The sequence below is a fragment of the Gorilla gorilla genome, chromosome 13 (assembly GCF_029281585.2).
Source record: "Gorilla gorilla gorilla isolate KB3781 chromosome 13, NHGRI_mGorGor1-v2.1_pri, whole genome shotgun sequence".
In the NCBI taxonomy this organism is placed as follows: Eukaryota; Metazoa; Chordata; class Mammalia; order Primates; family Hominidae; genus Gorilla; species Gorilla gorilla.
The window spans coordinates 119,038,463-119,064,524 of record NC_073237.2 but is presented as its reverse complement, the minus strand read 5'-3'; the positions used below and the strand labels follow the sequence as shown (position 1 = coordinate 119,064,524).

At 40.1% G+C, this 26,062-nt stretch overlaps 1 protein-coding gene and 1 pseudogene across 1 annotated transcript; both read right to left on the bottom strand.

Moving 5' to 3' along the window:
- Positions 1-851: 851 nt before the first annotated feature.
- Positions 852-9,258, bottom strand: LOC109028403 (serine/threonine-protein kinase tousled-like 1; annotated as a pseudogene).
- A 9,871-nt stretch (positions 9,259-19,129) lies between these two features.
- Positions 19,130-20,122, bottom strand: OR1L3 (olfactory receptor family 1 subfamily L member 3). Its single transcript, XM_004048563.5, has one exon. The coding sequence runs from the start codon at positions 20,102-20,104 to the stop codon at positions 19,130-19,132; it is 975 nt and encodes a 324-aa protein (XP_004048611.3). The 5' UTR covers positions 20,105-20,122.
- Positions 20,123-26,062: the final 5,940 nt, after the last annotated feature.

The window sequence follows — 26,062 nt, the reverse complement described above, 5'->3', positions numbered from 1 at the left end:
CTAGAAAGGAATTTATCATTATCCTGCATAGAACCGGTCTGCATTTGGTACATACTGTCACCGTTTGATGAACAAGGCCTGGTAACAAAAGAAAAATACCTGTTATCAATTCTAACGTGTTGAAAACACTGGCAATATTACAATTTAGTGAATTCAACTGATTTCAAAACAAGCAGCTCATTTTGTCAAAAGTGTAAAGTATTTAGGAATAATAGCTCTCCCTTTAATATAACAAGTGAAAGAAAATGGACATGTGATTTCAAGGTGCAACTTGGTAAAAGCCAGAATAGACAAATGACAAAGCCTAACTTTGTCCAAAGATTCTAACTGTCACATTCTATTACTATAAAACCCAACTGTCACTCTCATTCAGTTCTTACTTTGGCTTCAGCAGATTAACTGCCAAATGCTGAAGAATGTATCCAGGCACTGTAGTTTGTGTGTTAGAAATATGTCTCATATTTTTCCATGTGTTTTTAAATGATGAAAAACTACCCTTCATATTAGAACTCTGGTAACAACCAAATGTATTTAAGTATTATAAATGTTATTGACAGTGTTCCTCCGAATAAAAGACCAAAAATGTTTTTCTTCCATCTTAACATGGTATTCCTGTTTCTTTATAACGGGCAGTCATCCTTCACTGCTCAAAGTTGTAGTCAGAAGTTGCATTTATTCATTGTCCATGATCCAGTCTCATACAAATGACACTATGAGGAACTTCAGCTCACAAACAGTTTTTAACCATGTCCTGTGTAAAAAAAAGAAAACAGAAAAACACTCAAATGCTCTTAAACTCAAGTGTGCATCTGGAAGCAATTCAAAGATATCATGTCAATCTTGGAGGAAAATCAGTAAGTAATTATGCTTGAAGAAAGCAGTGTAGGAGATGTTGTCAGCTCAGTCATGTTGTAGGTCTCCTGAAGAATTTGATCTTCGCATGTGTAGGAGAAGGCATGGGTCATGTGCCAGCTAGTGCACATCAAATCAATCTTCTTTTTGATATGCCAAGCAGCATCTTATAAAGGCCTCGGGTTCACTGCTTACAACTGGTTTTACAGGAAACTGGACATCTGTGGCTTTTAATATTGTATTTGCTTGAAGAATATCTTGTTGAGATTGATTGTGACCAAATGGCTTTCTACCATAAAGACACTGAAAGAAGATGACTCCAACTGACCACACATTAACCTTGTTGGAAATCGGAAATCTTTGCTGCCTCTTTTCCAACTACAAAACACTCAGGAGGTAGATTCATTCCATCTGCACCATAGCTATCATCATCCATAATCTTGGACAGACCAAAATCAGTGATTTTGGTTTCACCACATGCTGTTCTATCTACCAAAAGGATGTTTCCTGGCTTAAGATCATAATGTATAATGGGGGTTGATCTCACTGGGATATCTTAGTGTATTTACAATCTGCATTACAATAGACTCAGCTTCTTTCTCTGACATTAGCTTGTGTTGCTTCAGATAGAAATCCAAGTCATTGCCTTCACAGTATTCTAACACTGTACAAAATATATCTGTATCCAAGGAGAAATAATCATAGAGTTTATTCTGGGGTGATCCAGTTCTTTGTGTATTCTATACTGCAGGCATGTTTGTAGTAGTTTTCTTTTTTCTCATCTCTCCAGCTTTTATTAAGTTGATGTAGCTTCACAGAAGCATAGCTTTGTTCATAAAGGTCAAAAGCCTTATACACTTCACTAAAGCCACCTCTACCAAGCAGATGAAGTAATAAATATCTTTCATTTAACGTTGGGTGTCTTTGAATTGTGAATTATCTTCATTGTTTATTCTTCTCAGGTCATGTATGTGAAGATTTCTGACTCTTTCCAAATGTTCAAGTTCTGCTTGGATTTCTGCCTCTTCTTTTCTGAGATGTCCTTGTCTAAGTTTGAACATTTCTTCCTGTTCATAATATTCTGCCAAAGTCAACAGTTGTGGTAAATTTGGTCTAACAAAGGGATCATTTTCTGCTCCATTGACTGCTTTGTTTTTCCTTTGTTTTGGTTCAGAATTGGTAGAGGGTGTCTGAGAATTATTAGCTGTAGGAGGTTTGCATTTGGCTAGAATTTTCCTTTGCCTTTCAATATCTTCCCTTTGCTGATTCACCCATTCTTGTTGCTTCACAAGAGTCTGAAATGCAAAACCATCTATCCATTATTCAGTAAATGAAGCGCCATGTCTAACTGTTGTAAAGTGCCTGAGACGCAATCAATCTTGCATACTCTTCTCTCTGACAGTTTTTCTTGTGTACTCTTTTCAAAAGAAGTTTCTTGCTCATTTATATGCACTTATTTAATCATTCTTTGTATTTTTCAAGTAATTTTTTTTTTGTTCATCTATTTGCCATCTGAGATCATGGTTAGCCCTGAGCAAATAATCTATACATCCTTCCTTCTTTTCCAGGTCCTGGATTTTATTACTTTCTAATGCTGCTAATTGCAGGATTGTGAGATCAGTCTGAATAATTTTAAAGGATAACTGCTTTGGTTGTACAATAGGGTGGTCCCCAAATGCTAATGCAGTAGGAGAAGGGCTACTGCATTGGTCGAAGAGATGAGGAAGGAGTGGAATGTGAATGTGAATTTTGAGGAGAACTGATTGCAGGAGGTATGCCTCTTACTGGACTTGAGCCATTTCCACCCTGGTATTCAAAGTAGTCACTACTTTTGTGGCCACGTCCCTCCAATACTTTATTTAATATATTTCTATTTTTATTTATTTTATTTATTATTATTATACTTTAAGTTTTAGGGTACATGTGCACAATGTGCAGCTTAGTTACATATGTATACATGTGCCATGCTGGTGCACTGCACCCACTAACTCGTCATCTAGCATTAGGTATATCTCCCAATGCTATCCCTCCCACCTTCCCCCACCCCACAACAGTCCCCAAAGTGTGATGTTCCCCTTCCTGTGTCCATGTGTTCTCATTGTTCAATTCCCACCTATGAGTGAGAATATGCGGTGTTTGGTTTATTGTTCTTGCGATAGTTTACTGAGAATGATGATTTCCAATTTCATCCATGTCCCTACAAAGGACATGAACTCATCATTTTTTATGGCTGCATACTATTCCATGGTGTATATGTGCCACATTTTCTTAGTGTCTATCATTGTTGGAGATTTGGGTTGGTTCCAAGTCCTTGTTATTGTGAATAGTGCCACAATAAACATATTTGTGCATGTGTCTTTATAGCAGCATGATTTATAGTCCTTTGGGTATATACCCAGTAATGGGATGGCTGGGTGAAATGGTATTTCTAGTTCTAGATCCCTGAGGAATTACCACACTGACTTCCACAATGGTTGAACTAGTTTACAGTCCCACCAACAGTGTAAAAGTGTTCCTATTTCTCCACATCCTCTCCAGCACCTGTTGTTTCCTGACTTTTTAATGATTGCCATTCTAACTGGTGTGAGATGGTATCTCATTGTGGTTTTGATTTGCATTTCTCTGATGGCCAGTGATGGTGAGCATTTTTTCATGTGTTTTTTTTGGCTGCATAAATGTCTTCTTTTGAGAAGTGTCTGTTCATGTCCTTTGCCCACTTTTTGATGGGGTTGTTTGTTTTATTCTTGTAAATTAGTTTGAGTTCGTTGTAGATTCTGGATATTAGCCCTTTGTCAGATGAGTAGGTTGCGAAAATTTTCTTCCATTTTGTAGGTTGCCTGTTCACTCTGATGGTAGTTTCTTTTGCTGTGCAGAAGCTCTTTAGTTTAATTAGATCCCATTTGTCAACTTTGACTTTTGTTGCCATTGCTTTTGGTGTTTTAGACATGAAGTCCTCGCCCATGCCTATGTCCTGAATGGTAATGCCTAGGTTTTCTTCTAGGGTTTTTATGGTTTTAGGTCTAACATTTAAGTCTTTAATCCATCTTGAATTGATTTTTGTATAAGATGTAAGGAAGGGATCCAGTTTCAGCTTTCTACATATGGCTAGCCAGTTTTCCCAGCACCATTTATTAAATAGGGGATCCTTTCCCCATTGCTTGTTTTTATCAGGTTTGTCAAAGATAAGATAGTTGTAGATATGCGGCATTATTTCTGAGGGCTCTGTTCTGTTCCATTGATATATATCTCTGTTTTGGTACCAGTACCATGCTGTTTTGGTTACTGTAGCCTTGTAGTATAGTTTGAAGTCAGGTAGTATGATGCCTCCAGCTTTGTTCTTTTGGCTTAGGATTGCCTTGGCGATGCGGGCTCTTTTTTGGTTCCACATGAACTCTAAAGTAGTTTTTTCCAATTCTGTGAAGAAAGTCATTGGTAGCTTGATGGGGATGGCATTGAATCTGTAAATTACCTTGGGCAGTATGGCCATTTTCACGATATTGATTCTTCCTACCCATGAGCATGGAATGTTCTTCCATTTGTTTGTATCCTCTTTTATTTCCTTGAGCAGTGGTTTGTAGTTCTCCTTGAAGAGGTCCTTCACATCCCTTGTAAGTTGGATTCCTAGGTATTTTATTCTCTTTGAAGCAATTGTGAATGGGAGTTCACTCATGACTTGGCTCTCTGTTTGTCTGTTGTTGGTGTATAAGAATGCTTGTGATTTTTGCACATTGATTTTGTATCCTGAGACTTTGCTGAAGTTGCTTATCAGCTTAAGGAGATTTTGGGCTGAGACAATGGGGTTTTCTAGATATACAATCATGTCGTCTGCAAACAGGGACAATTTGACTTCCTCTTTTCCTAATTGAATACCCTTTATTTCCTTCTCCTGCCTAATTGCCCTGGCCAGAACTTCCAACGCTGTGTTGAATAAGAGTGGTGAGAGAGGGTATTCCTGTCTTGTGCCAGTTTTCAAAGGGAATGCTTCCAGTTTTTGCCCATTCAGTATGATACTGGCTGTGGGTTTGTCATAGATAGCTCTTATTATTTTGAGATACGTCCCATCAATACCTAATTTATTGAGAGTTTTTAGCATGAAGGGTTGTTGAATTTTGTCAAAGGCCTTTTCTGCATCTATTGAGATAATCATGTGGTTTTTGTCTTTGGTTCTGTTTATATGCTGGATTACATTTATTGATTTGCCTATATTGAACCAGCCTTGCATCCCAGGGATGAAGCCCACTTGATCATGGTGGATAAGCTTTTTGATGTGCTGCTGGATTCGGTTTGCCAGTATTTTATTGAGGATTTTTGCATCCATGTTCATCAAGGACATTGGTCTAAAATTCTCTTTTTTGGTTGTGTCTCTGCCCGGCTTTGGTATCAGAATGATGCTGGCCTCATAAAATGAGTTAGGGAGGATTCCCTCTTTTTCTATTGATTGGAATAGTTTCAGAAGGAATGGTACCAGTTCCTCCTTGTACCTCTGGTAGAATTCGGCTGTGAATTCATCTGGTCCTGGACTCTTTTTGGTTGGTAAACTATTGATTATTGCCACAATTTCAGAGCCTGTTATTGGTCTATTCAGAGATTCAACTTCTTTCTGGTTTAGTCTTGGGAGAGTGTATGTGTCAAGGAATTTATCCATTTCTTCTAGATTTTCTAGTTTATTTGCATGGAGGTGTTTGTAGTATTCTCTGATGGTAGTTTGTATTTCTGTGGGATCGGTGGTGATATCCCCTTTATCATTTTTTATTGCATCTATTTGATTCTTCTCTTTTTTTTTCTTTATTAGTCTTGCTAGCGGTGTATCAGTTTTGTTGATCCTTTCAAAAAACCAGCTCCTGGATTCATTAATTTTTGAAGGGTTTTTTGTGTCTCTATTTCCTTCAGTTCTGCTCTGATTTTAGTTATTTCTTGCCTTCTGCTAGCTTTTGAATGTGTTTGCTCTTCCTTTTCTAGTTCTTTCAATTGTGATGTTAGGGTGTCAGTTTTGGATCTTTCCTGCTTTCTCTTGTGGGCATTTAGTGCTATCAATTTCCCTCTACACACTGCTTTGAATGTGTCCCAGAGATTCTGGTATGTTGTGTCTTTGTTCTTGTTGGTTTCAAAGAACATCTTTATTTCTGCCTTCATTTCGTTAGGTACCCAGTAGTCATTCAGGAGCAGGTTGTTCAGTTTCCATGTAGTTGAGCGGTTTTGAGTGAGATTCTTAATCCTGAGTTCTAGTTTGATTGCACTGTGGTCTGAGAGATAGTTTGTTATAATTTCTGTTCTTTTACATTTGCTGAGGAGAGCTTTACTTCCAACTATGTGGTCAATTTTGGAATAGGTGTGGTGTGGTGCTGAAAAAAATGTATATTCTGTTGATTTGGGGTGGAGAGTTCTGTAGATGTCTATTAGGTCTGTTTGGTGCAGAGCTGAGTTCAATTCCTGGGTATCCTTGTTGACTTTCTGTCTCATTGATCTGTCTAGTGTTGACAGTGGGGTGTTAAAGTCTCCCATTATTAATGTGTGGGTGTCTAAGTCTCTTTGTAGGTCACTCAGGACTTGCTTTATGAATCTGGGTGCTCCTGTATTGGGTGCATATATATTTAGGATAGTTAGCTCTTCTTGTTGAATTGATCCCTTTAGCATTAAGTAATGGCCTTCTTTGTCTCTTTTGATCTTTGTTGGTTTAAAGTCTGTTTTATCAGAGACTAGGATTGCAACTCCTGCCTTTTTTGTTTTCCATTTGCTTGGTAGATCTTCCTCCATCCTTTTATTTTGAGCCTATGTGTGTCTCTGCCCGTGAGATGGGTTTCCTGAATACAGCACACTGATGGGTCTTGACTCTTTATCCAATTTGCCAGTCTGTGTCTTTTAATTGGAGCATTTAGTCCATTTATATTTAAAGTTTATATTGTTATGTGTGAATTTGATCCTGTCATTATGATGTTAGCTGGTTATTTTGCTCGTTAGTTGATGCAGTTTCTTCCTAGTCTCGATGGTCTTTACATTTTGGCATGATTTTGCAGCGGCTGGTACCAGTTGTTCCTTTCCATGTTTAGCGCTTCCTTCAGGAGCTCTTTTAGGGCAGGCCTGGTAGTGACAAAATCTCTCAGCATTTGCTTGTCTGTAAAGTATTTTATTTCTCCTTCACTTATGAAGCTTAGTTTGGCTGGATATGAAATTCTGGGTTGAAAATTCTTTTCTTTAAGAATGTTGAATATTGGCCCCCACTCTCTTCTGGCTTGTAGAGTTTCTGCCGAGAGATCAGCTGTTAGTCTGATGGGCTTCCCTTTGAGGGTAACCCGACCTTTGTCTCTGGCTTCCCTTAACATTTTTTCCTTCATTTCAACTTTGGTGAATCTGATAATTATGTGTGTTGGAGTTGCTCTTCTTGAGGAGTATCTTTGTGGCATTCTCTGTATTTCCTGAATCTGAATGTTGGCCTGCCTTGCTAGATTGGGGAAGTTCTCCTGGATAATATCCTGCAGAGTGTTTTCCAACTTGGTTCCATTCTCCCTGTCACTTTCAGATACACCAATCAGACATAGATTTGGTCTTTTCACATAGTCCCATATTTCTTGAAGGCTTTGCTTATTTCTTTTTATTCTTTTTTCTCTAAACTTCCCTTCTCACTTCATTTCATTCATTTCATCTTCTATCGCTGATACCCTTTCTTCCAGTTGATCGCATCAGCTCCTGAGGCTTCTGCATTCTTCATGTAGTTCTTGAGCCTTGGTTTTCAGCTCCATCAGCTCCTTTAAGTACTTCTCTGTATTGGTTATTCTAGTTATACATTCTTCTAAATTTTTTTCAAAGTTTTCAACTTCCTTGCCTTTGGTTTGAATTTCCTCCCGTAGCTCAGAGTAATTTGATCGTTTGAAGCCTTCTCTCAGCTCGTCAAAGTCATTCTCTGTCCAGCTTTGTTCCGTTGCTGGTGAGGAACTGCGTTCCTTTGGAGGAGGAGAGGCGCTCTGATTTTTAGAGTTTCCAGTTTTTCTGCTCTGTTTTTTCCCCATCTTTGTGGTTTTATCTACTTTTGGTCTTTGATGATGGTGATGTACAGATGGGTTTTTGGTGTGGATGTCCTTTCTGTTTGTTAGTTTTCCTTCTAACAGACAGGATCCTCAGCTGCAGGTCTGTTGGAGTACCTGGCCGTGTGAGGTGTCAGTGTGCCCCTGCTGGGGGGTGCCTCCCAGTTAGGCTGCTCGGGGGTCAGGGGTCAGGGACCCACTTGAGGAGGCAGTCTGCCTGTTCTCAGATCTCCAGCTGTGTGCTGGGAGAACCACTGCTCTCTCTTCAAAGCTGTCAGACAGGGACATTTAAGTCTGCAGAGGTTACTGCTGTCTTTTTGTTTGTCTGTGCCCTGCCCCCAGAGGTGGAGCCTACAGAGGCAGGCAGGCCTCCTTGAGCTGTGGTGGGCTCCACCCAGTTCGAGCTTCCCAGCTGCTTTGGTTACCTAAGCGAGCCTGGGCAATGGCGGGCGCCCCTCCCCCAGCCTCGCTGCTGCCTTGCAGTTTGATCTCAGACTGCTGTGCTAGCAATCAGCGAGACTCCGTGGGTGTAGGACCCTCCGAGCCAGGTGTGGGATATAATCTCCTGGTGTGCCGTTTTTTAAGGCCGTCGGAAAAGCGCAGTATTTGGGTTGGAGTGACCCGATTTTCCAGGTGCCATCTGTCACCACTTTCTTTGATAGGAAAGGGAACTCCCTGACCCCTTGCGCTTCCCAAGTGAGGCAATGCCTCGCCCTGCTTCGGCTCGCACACGGTGCGCGCACCCACTGACCTGCGCCCACTGTCTGGCACTCCCTAGTGAGATGAACCCGGTACCTCAGATGGAAATGCAGAAATCACCCATCTTCTGCATCGCTCACGCTGGGAGCTGTAGACTGGAGCTGTTCCTATTAGGCCATCTTGGCTCCTCCTCCCCCCAATACTTTTTCCCTGACAATTTTCATTCTGGTTTTCTGCTTTTCTCTATCGTCCCCTGGATGATTCTGATTGTTTCTTCTCTGGCTTCTCAAGGGAACCCACTGCAGATAAAGTCCAGTCACTTGTATAGTCCTTTCAGCTGCCTGCCAGTCGTTTCTCTGATTCTTTGTCACTTAAAGATCCTAAGCTTCCAAAACTGTGATAAGAGCTTTCATTATTTGTTGAGGCTTTAGCTCCAACATTGCAACTGCTGGTACTCCCAGTGCTCCCACTTACAATTCCAGTAAATCTAGCTTCCAATAACTCTTGCCTTCTTGGATTCAGACTGCAAAGCTCATCCATTGCTCCTTCCCTGGGCCTCCTGGATGGTGGTGTGTGATTCATCAGGGACCTGCCTGCTGCTTGCCGCTGAGCCTGGAGGTAGAGATGTGGAGAGCTGGGACCAAGATGGTGGCCCCTCCAAACTTGCACTCCTACTTTGGACACTCATCAAGCTGCTTTCTGGGAACCTGACTCCCACTCTGCAATGGCAGCAATTACAGTGGCACTGGCACCTGCCTCCATCATGGTGGGGGCTTGGCTGAGGGTGAGCAAGAGAGTGAGGGCAGGGAGGGGAGAGTCAAGGGGATGGGGGAGGAAACAAAGAAGAGGGGAGGTGGGGAGGAAACAGGTGAGGGAAGGAGAGCGGATGAGGAGGAGGGAAAGGAGGAGAAGTAAGGGAGTGGGTGGGCACACCAGAGAAGAGGCTGAGGGAAGGAGACCAGTGGCTGAGGTGTGGTGGGGGCACCTGCCAGGGCTGGGGTCTAAGTGTGGGCCTATTGCTGTTTTTGATTTAAAGTCTGTTTTATCTAATAGAAATATAGCTACACGTACTGCTTTTGGTTTCCAATTGCATGGACTATCTTTTCCCACTCTTTTACTTTCAGTCTATGTGTGTCTTTATGGGTAAAGTGAGTTTCTCGTTAGCAGCATATAGTTGGATCTTGATTTTATTTTATTCATTATGCCAATCTTTATCTTTTAAGTGGAACATTTATTTACATTCAAGATTATTATTGATATGTGAGGCTTTGTTTCTGTCATATTATTAATTTTTACAAATTGTTTTATAATTTTTTTCTTTTCTTTCTCTTTTTATCTTTATGGTTTGAACAAATTGTGTCATGTTGCCATTTGATTCCTTTCTCCTCCTCCTTCGTGTGATTGTTTTATAAGAATTGTTAGTTTTATTTTTCCAAGTGTTTTCATCATAATGAATATTGACCTTTCATTTCCATGTTTAAGACTCCTCTGAACATTTCCTGCATAGCCAGTCTAGAGGTGACAAATTTACTCAGCATTTGCTTGTCTGAGAAATACTTCATTTCTCCTTCATTTATGAAACTTTTTCTGGTAGAGTATAAAATTCTTGGCTGACAGGTTTTTCTTTTCTTTCTAGTGTTTTGAAAATGCCATCCCATTCTCTTCTGACCTATAAGGTTTCTGCTGAAAAGTCTGCTGTTAATCTGATGAGGTTTCCTTTATAGATGACTAGCTGCTTTTCTCTCTTGCTAATTTTAAAATTCTTTCATTTACTTTGACTTTAGACATTCTGAATAATACATGTCTTGTTGAAGTCTTTTTGCAATGTTTTTTCCTGGGGATAGCTGGGCCTCCTATATATGGAAGTCTGACTCTCTTGCTAGGCTTGGGAAATTTTCATCAGTTATTTCCTCAAATAGATTTTCTAAACTTTTTGATCACTCTTCCCCCTTGGAGTACCAATAATTCATAGGTTTGGTCATCTTATGTAGTCCCAGGTGTCTAGAAGGCTTTGCTCATTCTTTCTTATTCTTTTTCTTTACTTTTGTCTAACTGTATTATTTCAAAAGACTTGTCTTCCATTTCTGAGATTCTTCCTTCTGCTTTCTAGTCTATTATTGAAGTTTTCAAATGTATGTTTTATTTCCTTCAATGATTTTTTTTTGAGACAGTATTGCTCTGTTGCCCAGGCTGTAGTGCAGTGGTGTGAACATAGCTCACTGCAGCCTTGAACTCTTGGGCTCAAGTGATCCTCCAGCCTCAGCCTCCCAAGTAACTGGGACTACAGGCATGCACCACTATGCCTGGGTGATTTTTGTATTTTTTTTGTAGGGATGGGATCTTGTTATGTTGCCCAGGCTGGACTTGAACTCCTGACCTCAAGTGATCCTCCTACCTTGGCCTTCCCAAATGCTGGGATTCTAGGCATGAGCCACTGTACTCAACAGTGAATGAATTTTTTATTCCAGAATTTCTGCTTTTTTTTCCCTAAAGATATCTATCTCCTTGGTAATTTTTTAGTCATATTCTAAGTTGATTTTGGACTACTTTGTATTAGTTTTTAGATTTCTCTTGCATCTCATTGAGCTCCTTTAAAAATCAATATTTTGAATCTTTTACTTGACATTCTGAGGAATTATTTTTTATTGGGATCTGTTGCAGGACAGTTGTGGTCCTTTGGTGGTGTTATATTTCCCCACTTTTTCATGTTTTCTGTGTCCTTCTTTTGATATCTGAGCATCTGGTGAGACAGTTGCTGGTTCCAATTTTTTTTTTTTTTGAAATTGCTTTGGTAGGGGAATTTCTTTCCTGAAGATGCGTGTATGTTGTTGGTTGAGTAGGATACTTTGGCTAGGATGATGGGTGCCTGCAATAGTGTTATCTTTGCATGAGTTCTTTAGCGGTACACAGAGTCAGTGGTATCCGTGATTTCCTCAGTGGCTTAGGGTACTAGTTATTAGTTGAGTTATTAGCTGAGGTTATTACTAGTTGAGGTTGTGGCAAGATTTTGCTGGGGACTTGGACACTGACTGAGCCAGTCTCCAGGTCTCTGTGGTGGCAGCAGTGGGGTTAATGCATCTGTTTTTAAGCCCAGAGCAACTTACAGTGACTTTGGTGTTAAAGGGTCCTGGAGGACTGACTGATTCTTGGGCCCCAAGTGGCTTGACTAGAAGCTAGGAGTGGGATTGGTAGGCCAGGTATGTGGGTGGGTTCTCATATGCTGTGGCAGCTGGTATCATGTGGGTGATGGCAGTATCAGTGGTGGAGCAAACCACAGGGACCCGGGTGGTCCATATTGGTGTTCTTGTTAGCTGTGATGGGTTGGGCAGGCTAGTCCCCAGTCCCAGAGCCACTCTAGCAGGGTGATGGGTATTACCCTTAGTGTGCTTAGGAGAGCTTTGCCTCCCCTGTTTCTCTCCCAGCTGAGTGGTAGCTGCAGCTGTATTGCCTTGAATTTGGGCCAAGTGTGGGGCACAGCTCAGTGTTAAACTCTCGAAATGAAGCTAGCTGTCAGTTTGTGACCAGAGAGGGGAGGACCCCCTAAAGCAAGCAGTATGGGCAAGAAACTATGGGGAGTGTGGTCTGCTCAAGTCTTAGTCTCACAGCAGCCTGTAGCAGGGCAGTGAGTATTGTCCTATGTATATGTAGGACAGCTTGGTTTCCTTGTCCCTTTTTGACTGGGTGCTGGCTGCAGCCATGGCAACTCAAACTTGGCCCAAGGGTGAGGCAAATCCCAGGATTAAACTCTTAAAATGGTGTCAGTTGTAGGCATATTACCAGAGAGCGTGGATCCCCTCTCAGGTGAGCACCATGGGCAAGAATCTGTGGGGAATGTGGTCTGCTCATATCTCAATCTCAACAGCATTCCACAGCAGAGTGGTAGGGATCCTCCCTGGGGTGCATGGGAGCACCCAGTCTCTCCTATCTCTCCTTGAAGCAGCACAGTGGCAGCAGCTAAGTATGTAGATCGCCAATATCTAGGCTCTCTAAATGGCACCTGGCTGAGGCTGGTCTAGGCTCGGATGCCTGTGAGATTCCGTGTGGGTTCCCTTTCTGGAATGACATCTCTGTGCAATCTTTAGGCAGCTCTGTATGTCAGGCCCAAGGTCTAGAGGGTCAAAGGTTTCTCCCAAAGTCCAGAGAAACCTGGGGGTTTCTCTCTTACTGTTTCCCCATATCTAGGAGCCTCTCTCAGCTCTCAGTCAGTCCCTGGCTAGGCAAGGTGTCCTGAACCCTCTCTTTACTTATTTTTGGTGCTTCTTGTATTTTCTCTGGTGAATCCTAGCATTCTCTTCTAGAGGGTTTGTTTGAAATGTACCTACTTTCTATTCTGGTTCCTCTCCCTGGAGGAGGAACATACTACCTTCATCTAGTCAGCCTTCTTAATCCCTTTCTTGTCTAAACTGTTCTGTTTTCAATTAAATTCATACTCTGGATGAAGCAACTTTAGTTCATCTTCTTAGGATGTTCAAATCCAGGTCTTCCATCTTATCACATTAGGTATTATGAAAGGAACAGGTAAGAGAGTGACAGCATCAACAACAACAGTGACTAAATGCTTACTATGAACCAGGCACTGGTCTAAGCGTTTTATACACGTAAAACATTTAATCTTCACAGTAATTCTTGAATGTTGAAACCATTTTATGGATAAAAAACAATGTAACATTTCTGTTACATTAGGATTAGAGACAAGTGTATTGTTGGGGCAAACAGGAAATGGGTTAAACAATACCATATTGCTCACTGAAAATTTTCTAAGAGAATAGATTTTAGGTACTTTTTAGTACACTAGAAAAGCTAACTATGTAAGATGATGGATATGTTCATTTGCTTGACTATAATAATAATTTCACTATGTATACATATATCAGAACATCATGTTGTACACCTTCAATATATACAATACAAAATCTCAAGAAAATTTTTGTGAAATTGATTAACCATTGTTAAATTTTCTCTAGAAAAGAAATTGTTTAAGAATGATCAAAAAAATTAAAAATAACAATGATGGAGGACTTGCCCTAAAAGATTTTTTAAAAGCTCTTAAGTTATAGCAATTAAAGGCAGGAGAATGGTGTGAACCCGGGAGGCGGAGCTTGCAGTGAGCCGAGATCGTGCCACTGCACTCCAGCCTGGGCGACAGAGCAAGACTCCGTCTTAAAAAAAAAAATGTACGTATTGCTATAGTTTGAATGTGTCACACAAAGTTCATTTGTTAAAAACCTAATCCCCAATGTAACAGTATTGAGAAGTGGGAACTTTAAGAGGTGATTGGGTCATGAGGGCTCTGTCTTCATGAATGGTTCAATGCTGTTATCTCAGGAGTCAGTTAGTTACTGCAGGAGTGGGTCTCTGATAACAGGATGAGTACAATCCCCTTCCTTGCTCTCTCCCTCATGCTCTTTTGCCCTTCCACCTTATACCATGAGGTGGCACAGCAAGAGGACCTTCACCAGATGCAGGTCCCTTGACTTTGGACTTCCCAGTCCCCAGAATGGTAAGAAATAAATTTCTTTTCTTTATAAAGTACCCAGTCATTGGTATACTATTATAGCAACATAAAGCAGAATAAGACACATATCAGTGAAACAAAGAAATAAATGAGATAAATGTATATATGGGCATTTAGCATTTGAAATTAGTGATTATAAATGTTATCAGAGTAATTAGATATATAGATGAAATAGTTATTATATATCTGTCTACAAAATATTTAAAACTAAAGAATAGAATAGAACTGAAGTTAATATAGGAGGCTATATTTTTTTTTAGAGGGAAAAGCTTGACAAACTTGACAACATAATAATCAATGGTTTCTATACATTGAAAAGTTCTATACATTGAAAGTTACCAAAATATTTGAAGGCATTATAGCAGGAAGGCAGATTCTGATTAACACAGAAGCTGTCCAACAGTTAGATAGGTTATCTCATTATGTTGTGGGTTCCCTGTCATTTGAGGCAGTCAAACAAATGCTAAGTGACCACAGAGTATGTCCAGTTTGTAGGAAGAATCAAAGTATAGAAATGGTTAGATAATAAGAATGAAAATAACTTTTATAGGAAACTAATCGTTAAGTTTAAGGTGAGATTTTGGGGATATCCAGGAACTTAGGGCTGATTGAAACAGAAATGGTGCCCTAGAAACCACCTAGAGATGAAAGAGAAGTTATCTTCTGGTTAAATATTTACAGTGCATGCTCTGAACCTGAAAATCAAGAGTGATTGCTCCTTAAATCTGGATCTGAGCATATGGAAAGATATAGAATTTCTTGGATGGGAAGATTTAATATCATGAAAATGTCAGTTTTATCCAAACCAATGTACAAATTATATACATTTTCAATCAGAACCCCAATACGTTTTTGGAAAACATATACAGCAATTAAAACAATTTCCATGTACAACTTTGCCATATATTTATGTAGTTATATGCCTATATGTACAGCATGAGAGCGGTTGAGGCAAACTATTGTCTGTCTGTCTGTCTATCTATCATCTATCTATCTATCTATCTATCTATCTATCTATCTATCTATCTATCATCCATCTATCCATCCATCCATCTAAACTATCTTACCTTACAGCTAAGGACACAATTCAAGCCTAATTCATGTTTGACACCACATGTGAACATAGTTCATAAAAAGGTAAAAGACAGATTTTAGCACTTTTGAGAATTTCACATGAAGAAATAAATGTGTGAGCATTGTCAATAACTTTTTTGAAAAGTAGGATTCAAAGAAGGAAGAGTTACCTTAGTATATATTTTTAAAAACTATGACCATCAAACATTATGGTTTGACACAAATAGAGATGATTGGGTTAGTGAAACAGAATCAAAAGTTCAGAAATAGATTTGAACATATATTGGGATTTACTATATACTATATATTTACGTGGAGGATTTTAAATTCAGTGTTTAACCACTTCTTGATGGCAAATGGTGACATCTCTACTGGGTCATCACTAGAGAGTATGAGGAGTAATGAAAGCCAGTTGCCAATCCAAAGCAAGCCCTAGTGATCATCCATGGTGACAAATGGATGGAAAAAGGGCGGATGTTAGCAACAGATTCTAGTATAGAACCAAAGGAGACCACACTAAAAAAACCCTGCTCTATATTAGGGACATCAGGAGTAAGCTGCCTAAGTCCTGAGAGTTTAAAGAAAGAGCGTGGAGGGAGCAATGACAGCCAGGAGGGATATGAAATGAATAAATGGGGCTAAATTATAACAGAAGTCATGGAGAAATTATTGAATTGGGATAAGAGAAACTCAGAATTGGGCCTCAATTGGGCAAAGCAAAAAGTAAAAAAAAAACTATACAAATTAAGCTATAGAATGATCTATAAACTTATACAAAAAAGATAACTTGCACATGCATGTTTATAGCAGCACATTGATTTATTTCAACTCATTGAGTTTATATCCACTCAACTTGTAATGTATATATACACACACATATATATATATGATGTTATATATATATGATATTATATATATAGGATATATATGCATTGGATATGAGTGGATAAAGTATTATATATAACATATATTATATAATATATGTTAACATATATTATATAATATATGTTATATATAATATAGTGTTATATATAATATATATTATATAATATAGTGTAATATATAATATAATATAATATAATATAATGTGATATATATATATGTACATATGGTGGACTACTACTCAGACATAATGCTTTATCCACTCATATCCAATGAGTGGATAAAGAACTTGTGATATATATATATCACATCATATATATAATCACATCACATACATATATATCACATCATATATATATATATATATATAAAATGATGGAATACTACTCAGCCATAAAAAGGAACAAATTAATGGCATTCACAGTAACCTGGACGGAACTGAAGACTATTATGTTAAGTGAAGTAACTCAGGAATGGAAAACCAAACATCTTATGTTCTCACTCATAAGTGGGAGCTCAGCTATGAGGATACAAAGTCATAAGAATGATATAATGGACTTTGGGAACTTGGGGGAAAGGATGGGAGGGGGGTAAGGGATAAAAGACTATAATTTGGGTTTAGTGTATACTGCTTGGGTGATGGGTGCACCAAAATCTCACAAATCACCAATAAATAACTTACTCATGTAACCAAATACCACCTGTTCCTCAAAAACCTATGGAAATAAAAAATTTTAAAAAGTTATGCTATAGAATGAAAGTATGCCCAAGTCTTGAGGCCTGTGGTGACTGTGAAAATTCACTTGTTATATGTACCAGTGCTCCTTGCTCCCATGCCCATTGTAGACATACTCAATCTTCATCGTTCTTCATTCAGCCCGGTGGTAGGCACATAAGTTTTCTCATTAGCAATGCAGGAGTCCGCAGTTGGCACGGAAGTTAAAATTAATTTTGCAATACATGTAATAAAGGAATGAAATAGAACAGTATATCCTTATTTTGATTCTGCCTTACCCTTGGTTAGGGATTAACAAGGGCAAAAACAAAGGTATTTAAAGACTCTTTTAAAAAAGTTTTACTTTATTTTTTGATTGACAAATAATAACTGTATATATTTGTGGAGTACAGTGTGATGTTTTGATACATGTATACATTGTGGAATCATCAAATCAGGCTAACATATCCATCACTTCAAATACATGTTGTTTCTTTGTGGTGAGAACATTTAAAATCCATTCTTCTAGCTAGTTAGGAATATACAATACATTATTATTAACTGTAGTCACCTGCTGTGTAATAGATCCCCAGAACCTTATTCTATCATTTTACACTTTAAGATAATCCATCTGCTCATTGTCTAAAATACCATGAGAGATTAATTTGTTTGACTTCGACATTTCCATCTACTAAAATACGAATACTAGGAAAGAAAGAGAAACTCATTAAATTGCTGCATTTAAAAAAAATATTGTGGGAAATAATTCATCTGACTGCTTTCCTAAGTCATGTAATTTATTCCCCAACTATATTGAGAGCCTCCTTTGTATCAGGCACTCTGACCCAAGAGACCCTTGCTAGTAGTTTATATTTATTGATATTTTGACTCTGCCTCCAGTGACCATAGGGAACATTTCTGATTACATGGAATAAACCTTTTTTTATTCTGAGCAAAAAAACTAGACAGATAGAGGAGACAGTGGAGATTTTTAAATTCAGTGTTTTATTTAACCACCTAGAGACGCCTAGAAATATATGCATCTCTAGATAGAAAAGCGAACAGGCAAGAAACCCCAGGAAGAGTCAGGGGATGAATGCCCCTTGGGTATAGGAAAAGAAGAAAGAGTAGAGACTCAAACTCATGTAGAGACATAGAGTTGTCTTATTAACAGTCAATCAGGCTGGGGGAAGTGGCTCACGCCTGTAATCCCAGCATTTTGGGAGGCTGAGGCGGGCAGATCACTTGAGGTCAGGAGTTCAAGACCAGCCTGGCCAACATGGTGAAACCTCATCTTCACTAAAAATACAAAAATTAGCTGGGCGTGGTGGCAGGTGCCTGTAATCACAGCTACCTGGGAGGCTGAGGGGTGAGAACTGCTTGAACCCAGGAGGCAGACATTGCACTGAGCCAAGATAGCACCACTGCGCACTCCAGCCTGGGTGACAGAGCAAGACTCTGTCTCAAAAAAAAAAAAAAAAAAAAAAAGAAAAAAAAGAAAAAGTCAATCAGATAATTGGTAGCAGTTGTTGAGAATCTATGACTCCAGAGCCCAGGACATTCAGTTCTTGTGATAATTTTAAAAAGGGACCATAAAGCTGGGCATGGTAGCTCACGCCTATAATCCCAGTGCTTTGAGAGGCTGAAGCAGGAGGATCACTTGAGGCCAGGAGTCTGAGACCAGCCTGGGTAACATAGCAAGACCTTGTCTCTACAAAAAATTAAAACAATTAGCTAGGGGTGGTGGTACACACCTGTAGTACTAGCTACTTGAGCGGCTGAGGGAGGAGGATTGCTTGAGCCCAGGAGTTTGAGGTTATAGGAGCTATGATAGTGTCACTGCACTCTAACCTGGGTGACAGGGGGGTATGACCCTGTCTCTAAAAAGGTGGAGAGGGGGACCATAGCCTGTAGTCTCATGGGCAGGTGAGACTTGCACATACATACACACATGCCTGTAAAAAATTCCTGACAGCTTTAAATGGAAGAGAGTGACTATGTGTGCATAATATCATTGCACATATTTAAATTTCTACATAGGTATATAGGAAAATTCTCTGATAATTGAATGACCAAACTTGGATGAATTTATAAACACAAACAAATATGAGAGGCTCCAAATAAATATGCAAAGAGTAAAGGGAATGTGATTTTCCGGAATTAAGATATATTATGAGGTGAGTCTGTGATTGGGGCATTGATACCAAGACATCCTAATTGTTCAATCATACGATGACAGAGACCACAGGGTGGAAAACCACGAGGTGAAGCTACAAATGGTGAAGATGAAGAAACGTTTTTTCAAGAAAAGAGTTGCATCAGGTGCTAACACACACACACACACACACACAGACACACACACACTCCTTGTAATCAGGGTCCACAGATTTTATTGGTCGTTGTAGAGAACCTACCCATTTGAGACTTAATCTTGTTTATCAATTTCTGTAAGCCCCGTTTCAAGTCTTTGTTTCTTAAACTGTAGATAAATGGGTTCAACACTGATGTCAACACAGTGTAGTTGATTGTTGCTATTCGGTCCTTGACAGTATAGCTGGACAAAGGCTGCAAATAGACATAGCTAATACTTCCATAAAACAGAATCACCACAGTGAGATGGGAGCTGCAGGTGGAGAAGGCTTTGTGTTTTCCAGCTGCTGAGGGAATCTTGAGAACAGCGATGAGAATTCTTAGATAAGAGATGATGATACAGACAAATGGAGCCATCACAGAGGCCAGCCCTTCTGTCATGGCCACAATTTCATTGACAAAGGTGGAGGAGCAGGACAGTTTCAGCACAGGGTTGACATCACAAAAAAAGTGATGGATAACATTTGATGTACAAAAGGTGAGCCGATTCACCAGGAGGACATGTAGGAGAGAGTGTAAATAGGAGAAAGTGATGGGGAAGGCTAGTAGCAACACACAGCATCTGCGGTTCATAACAGTGACATAATGGAATGGGTTACAAATGGCTACACAGCGGTCGATGGCCATAGCCGCCAGGAGATAACTATCTATGTTTCCAAAAACCAGGAAGAAATACATCTGTGCCAGACATTCAGCATAGGAAATGGTCTTTTTCTCTGATAAGAAGTTCACGAGCATCTTCGGGACTATGACTGTTGTGTAGCAAATATCAGCAAAGGACAAGATGCTTAGGAAAAAATACATAGGGTTTTGAAGTCGAGGATCAGAGTGGATAGCCAAGATGATGAGCAGGTTTCCCATCAAAGTGACCAGGTATATGATAAGAAAGAGGGCAAAGAGTGGCCTCTGGTCTTCAGACCGAGAGGAGAGTCCCAAGAGAATAAATTCAGAGAGTCTTGTCAGGTTGGACGTTCCCATGGACTTGTACTCACCTAAAGATAAGCAACACTGTCAATTAATGACATAATTCTTATGTCATCTACAACATGCATCTTTCCACGTTGTTCTTACACTGAGTAGTTATTAATACAGCATTTACTCTGTTGTTTATCTTTCTTCCTGAGCATGGAGAAATCAGAACTGAAAGTGTGTTTTCACTTTTTAAAAGATCTTTGAGGTAGATACCTGTCTTAATCAGTTCAGGTTGCTATAATAAATTACCATAGCCAGGTCAGAAGCGGTGTCTCATGCCTGTAATCCCAGCACTTTGGGAGGCTGAGGTGGGTGGATCACTTGAGGTTAGGAGCTCGAGATCAGGCTGGACAACATGGTGAGATCCCGTCAGTACTAAAAATACAAAAAATTAGCCGGGCCTGGTGGTGCATGCCTGTAGTCCCAGCTACTAGGGAGGCTGAGGCAAGAGAATTGCTTGAACCTGGGAGGCAGAGGTTGCAGTGAGCCAAGATTGCACCACGGCACTCCAGCCGGGGTGACAGCGAGACTTGGTCTCAAAAAAACAAACAAACAAATCAGAGACTAGGTGGCTTGAACAACATTTACTTTTCACAGTTCATGGGACTGGGAAGTCCAAGATCAAGTTGCCAACAGATCCAGTGTCTGCGGAGGGCTTGTTTCTTGGTTTTCAGAGGGCTGTCTTCTCCTTGTAGTCTTGCATGGCAGAAAGCAGGGGGAGGAAGCAAGCTCTTCTTATAAGGGCGTTAATCACATCAGGAGGGCCCCAACCCTCATGACCTAAATTACCTGTCAAATATCAATCTCCAAATACTATCACATTGGGGATTAAGTGACTTCTGGGGGGACATAAACATTTAACCCATAGCAAGATCTATAGAGAACAGATACAAGGAGAGAGAGAGAGAGAGAGAGAGAGAGACAGACAGACAGACAGACAGACAGACAGACAGAGAGAAAGAGATTGGGAGCAAATGGCTGATACCTTTCTCCTCCTACTTACTCTGTGGCCGATAATTACAGGAACCACAGATAAAGACTTTGAATCAAGTTCAGGCCATCTTCTGATTAAGGATTATGAGTGGCTAAACCACATCTAGGTAACGAGATAGTTATCTCACCTAGCTTGTAATTGATGAATACCCTTTCTTTTGAGTCAAGATGTTTCCACATCATTTACAATGGAAGCAAGAAACTCACTTAGAGAACACTGAGTTGAATGTAAACAGTTATAGGGAAAAGAAACACGGGGAATGAGAGAGTGAGGGGGACAGAGTACTTTTGCGAGAAAATTCTCTCCCAAGCTTTCCTACTCTGGCTAATAATCCATATCCTGAGGTCAGGGGAATGTAATTCTGGAGTTGACTAGGGTAAAGGAAGATCAGACTTTAGAGTATAAATACAGATAATCTACACTTAGGGTGAACATAAATTAGCTCTCTTATTTAATGTCCAGTAACGACTAATTATTTCCCAGAGATCAGGTATTTCCACTTTCTCATCAGGCACTTGCTAGGTTGATTTCTTACCTGGAAAGGACATTAATGTCTTGCCTTATGTATTCATTCCTCTCATTTATGCTCCATGAAATAATTAGTCGAAAGAAGATAAATCTGTGCCAAGAAACTGCATACAAAAAGGTATCTAATTGTCAAAAATCTCCCAGTGCTTCTTGATTCTGAATGCTCCCTTCCCTGGATTCTTACTGTCATTCACAAGTTGTAGATACTTATAGCCCACGTTTTCCTCATGGGAATATATTCTGAGACTGTGCCACTAGGTCTCTGGTGTTTGCTAGGGGAGACAGTAAGAAAACAACCATTCATTAACTTTGTGCAGAATTGTCTCCAGGGATCCAGAGGAATTGCACGTTTTCTCTGCTCGCCCCAGCAAGTGGCCCCACGTTCTCCTCTTGGAACCTTCGGAGGTAGTGCAAGATCTGCTTAGCTTGATGTAGGTATCTCAGATGGACAATAATTTTCTTTTCCCAGCTCTTCCAAGCTGAGGGCTTGCCTGGAAGATGTCCCAAGTAGCACTGAGAACAGAGTACCTGGCATTTACACCTGGGTCCAATTCCCCCCTTGAACCTATAAAATATCAATTTGGCCTCCTCCTTAGTGCCTCCATTTTTTCAAAGGACAACTACCCCAAGTGTACCCCAACATCATCGGTGCCTTCTTTCCAAACCCTTCCAGGATTAGATGCAGCTACTAGTTTAGTAGTGGTGACTTTATGATTCTATTTTCTAACAAAAGGTGGTGTTAAAACCTTTGAACTCAACCATAGGTCACCCTTCTTGTATTAGGCAATCTCCAAGTCTGCTGCTCATATATCTGATTCCCTTTCCTTGCTGTCACTGCTAGGGAAAGCCACCAGCTTCAAATCTCTTACCCTTCTTGATTCATGTAAGCACACAGAATCCATATATCAGAGTCCCCAAATGCCCTGCCTTTTACATATTGTCCATTCCTGTCGCTTATTGATTTCTGATTCCATCTTACGTTTCAAGAACCTCACTGTCTTTATTTCTTTTTCTTTTTTTCCCTCTCCTAACTGCATTAAGTTATTGTTAACTTAGAAGATTATACATTTGGAAGAGGAGGGGAGACTTTAATTTTTATGAGGTTACAGCTTACAAGGTGGCCATCCAGAGGCCGAGAAGCATGCCTTCAGCCAAAACCAGAGATAGGCACTTTGAAGGAGGAGGAGTTGAGATAGGAGCTTTTATGCTGAACAGGTTGGCTAAACACATATTCAACAGGTTACAGAAAAAGCTATGAATATTCAAGAAGACATTCCTGACACATGTGTATTGAACCAACATGCATGTAACATATGACTCATGTTCACTTTGGGATGGAGACTTAACATTTAAATGTATTACAATTAGGGCCTATACATCAAAAGATCTTTTCAGGAAAAGAAAGCACATAAGTGCACAGTCTCTGTAAACTGGACAGAACCAGTTCATGGTCAGTGATCTTTTTATCAGGAGAAATTTACTAAAATCAGTCTCTTGTCCAATCAAAGCTGTAGTTATGGCTGGTGGAACAAGGGCTGGGGTTCAGTTAGTCGGCATCTGTGGAGCTGAAAATTGTTGTAATATTGCTTATCTTGAGGCCAAGTTTGGGTTAGCTGCTAGAGAAAGAGAAAAGCCTTGTGGCAGTTAGAACACAGTTTATTCTTTAAGTGAAGGGATGTGTGACTTAACCCTTGCCTGGCATGGCCATAGGTCCCATTTATAATTTGGTATCTTATTGCCACTAAGAGTCTGTTCTGTTCATCTTATGATGTCTATTTTAACAATAATGCTGATCAGTTGTTGTGTCTACATCATAAAAGAGAGGGTATATAGTGAAGCCTGTCTAACCTACCATCCTGACATGGCCAGGAACTTGGTTTTAAGGTTTTTCTGGAGTCCCGTTGGCTACCTGGGCATCCATTTAGTTGGTGGGATAGCGGGTGGTTAGGATTTTATTTTAAGTTTATATTATAATTGGCAAATAAAAACAGCATACACTCAAGGTATACAATTGATGATTTGATATATGCATGCATTGTGAAATGATTGCCACAATCAAATTAATTAACACATCCATCACCACACATAGTGTGTGTGTGTTTGGTGAGGACACTTGTGATCTACTGTCTTAGTAAATTTCAAGTAAACAATATGATATTATTAACTATATTCGCCATGCTTTACTTCAGATCCCCAGAATTTATTCATTTTATAACTGAAAGTGCGTAACCTTTGACCAACATCTCCCCGTTTCCTCCACCCCCAGTCCCTGGCAACCACCACTGTGCTCTCTGCTTTTATAAGTTCAACTTTTTAAGATTTTACAGATAAGTGAGATTATAAGATATTTGTCTTCTGTATCTGGTTTATTGCACTTAGCATAATGTCTTACAAGTTCATCCATGTTGTTGCAAATGTCAGGATTTCCTTCTTTTTATGGTTGAATAATATTACGCGCGCACACACACACGCGGAATATGCAAAATTTCCTTCTCTCTCTTTCTCTTTCTTTCTCCCTTTCTCCCTTCCTCCTTTCCTCCTTTCCTCCTTTCCTCCTCCCTTTCTCTCTCTTTCTCTCTCTCCCTTTCCTTCCTTCCTTCCTTCCTTCCTTCCTTCCTTCCTTCCTTCCTTCCTTCCTCTCTCTCTCTCTTTCTCTTTCTTTTCTTTTCTTTCTTTCTTTCCTCATCCTGTTGCCCATGCTGGAGTGCAGTGCTACAGTCATAACTCACTGCTGCCTTCAGCTCCTGGGCTCAAGCAGTCTTCCCACCTCAACCTGTCAAGTAGCTAGACCTACAGGCATGTGCCACCACATCTAGCTAATTACAGAAATTTTTTTTGCAGAGATGGTGTCTTGCTATGTGGCCCAGGCTAGTCACAAACTCCTGGCCTCAAGCAATCCTCTGGCCTTGGCTTCCTAAAATGAGGAGATTACAGATGTGAGTCAATGTGCCTAGCCACCTCGTTTTCTTTATCCCTTCATCTGTTGTTAGATACTTAGGTTGATTCTATATCTTGGCTACTGTGAATAATATTGCAATGAACATGAGGTGCAGATATCTCTTTGAAAGACTGATTTAAATTCATTTGGATATATACCCAGAAATGAGATTGCTGAATTCTATGGTAGTTATACTGAAGGAGTTTCATTGTCTGGGGAAATACCAGATGTTTGTTGTCTCACACTAAGGAGAACAAAGACACAGACACACATCCACATGGAGTGAGTTTAAGAGTGGAAAGTTTAATAGGCATAAGAAAGAAGAGAGAGAAAGAGAGCTTCTTCATGCAGAGGAAGGGGATGTCCAAGTGGATTTCCAGGTTTGGGGTAAGATGTGGTCGATTTTATAGAGGGGCTTGAGGAGTCAGTGTTTGATTTACACAGGACTCAGGAGATTGATTTGACCAGGTGTGCCATTTACATAGCCTGTGAAGAAACGGACCGTCCCACTTTATCTTGTATTATGCAAATGGAGCCTTCACCTGGCTGGCGCCATGACACCCACACATATGGCAACAAGGAAAAGGGAAGAGGGAATTGCCATGTTGGATATACGTGGTGTCTGGCATAGCTGCTGGCATTTACCTATGCAAGTTTCCAGCTTGCTTATCTATGCTTGCAACTTGATTTTTCATGCTGCTTTTTATTAGAAAAGAAATGATTTGGGGGCTGCTTTTTATTAAAGGAAAATTCCCACTGAGCATTTTTTCACCCTCACTCACTGCCTAAATAATTTCTTTTTAACCCCTGTATCAATTGTAAGATACAATGAATTTCTCTGAGTTTCTCTTCAAAGATTTAGCCTGCCAACTTCCTTGTCCTTTGTTTTCAAACTCAACTTTCTTGTTCCTCCTTGCCCCTAGTTACTGTAAATAGCCTATCCACTTCCTGTCAGCTCTAATCAATAACGCACATCTATTCCCTTGGTTACCTGCACCCATTGTTCCCCTGAAACTGGACGTCTCACATGCTTTACCACTGTACCTCATGTCCCCCTTCCCTTCCATATTTAGAAAAATATTTGCTAGTAGCCAATTGGGTCAGCTCAGATTGTGCGGCCTGACCCCAGCCCATGGCGGAGTGACACAGAGGTAAGAACGACCGTCAGAGATAAAAACTCACTGCTCTCCTTTGTTCCTTGTGCTCTTGCGATCTTGATTGACACAAGTGGCACTCTTCTGCAGAAGTGAATTGCCTTGCTGAGACAACTCTTGCCTGAGTGCTGGTTTCACTTTGTGGCACCAAGCATTTTTTCCTAGAGCATTTTTATATCCAACACAATAATTTCAGTTTTTTGTCTGGGTGCAGTGGCTCACACCTGTAATCCCAGCACTCTTGGGGGGCCAAGGCGGGCAGATCATGAGGTCAGGAGTTAGAGACCAGCCCGGCCAATATGGTGAAACCCCGCCTCTACTAAAAGTACAAAAATCAGCTGGGTGTGATG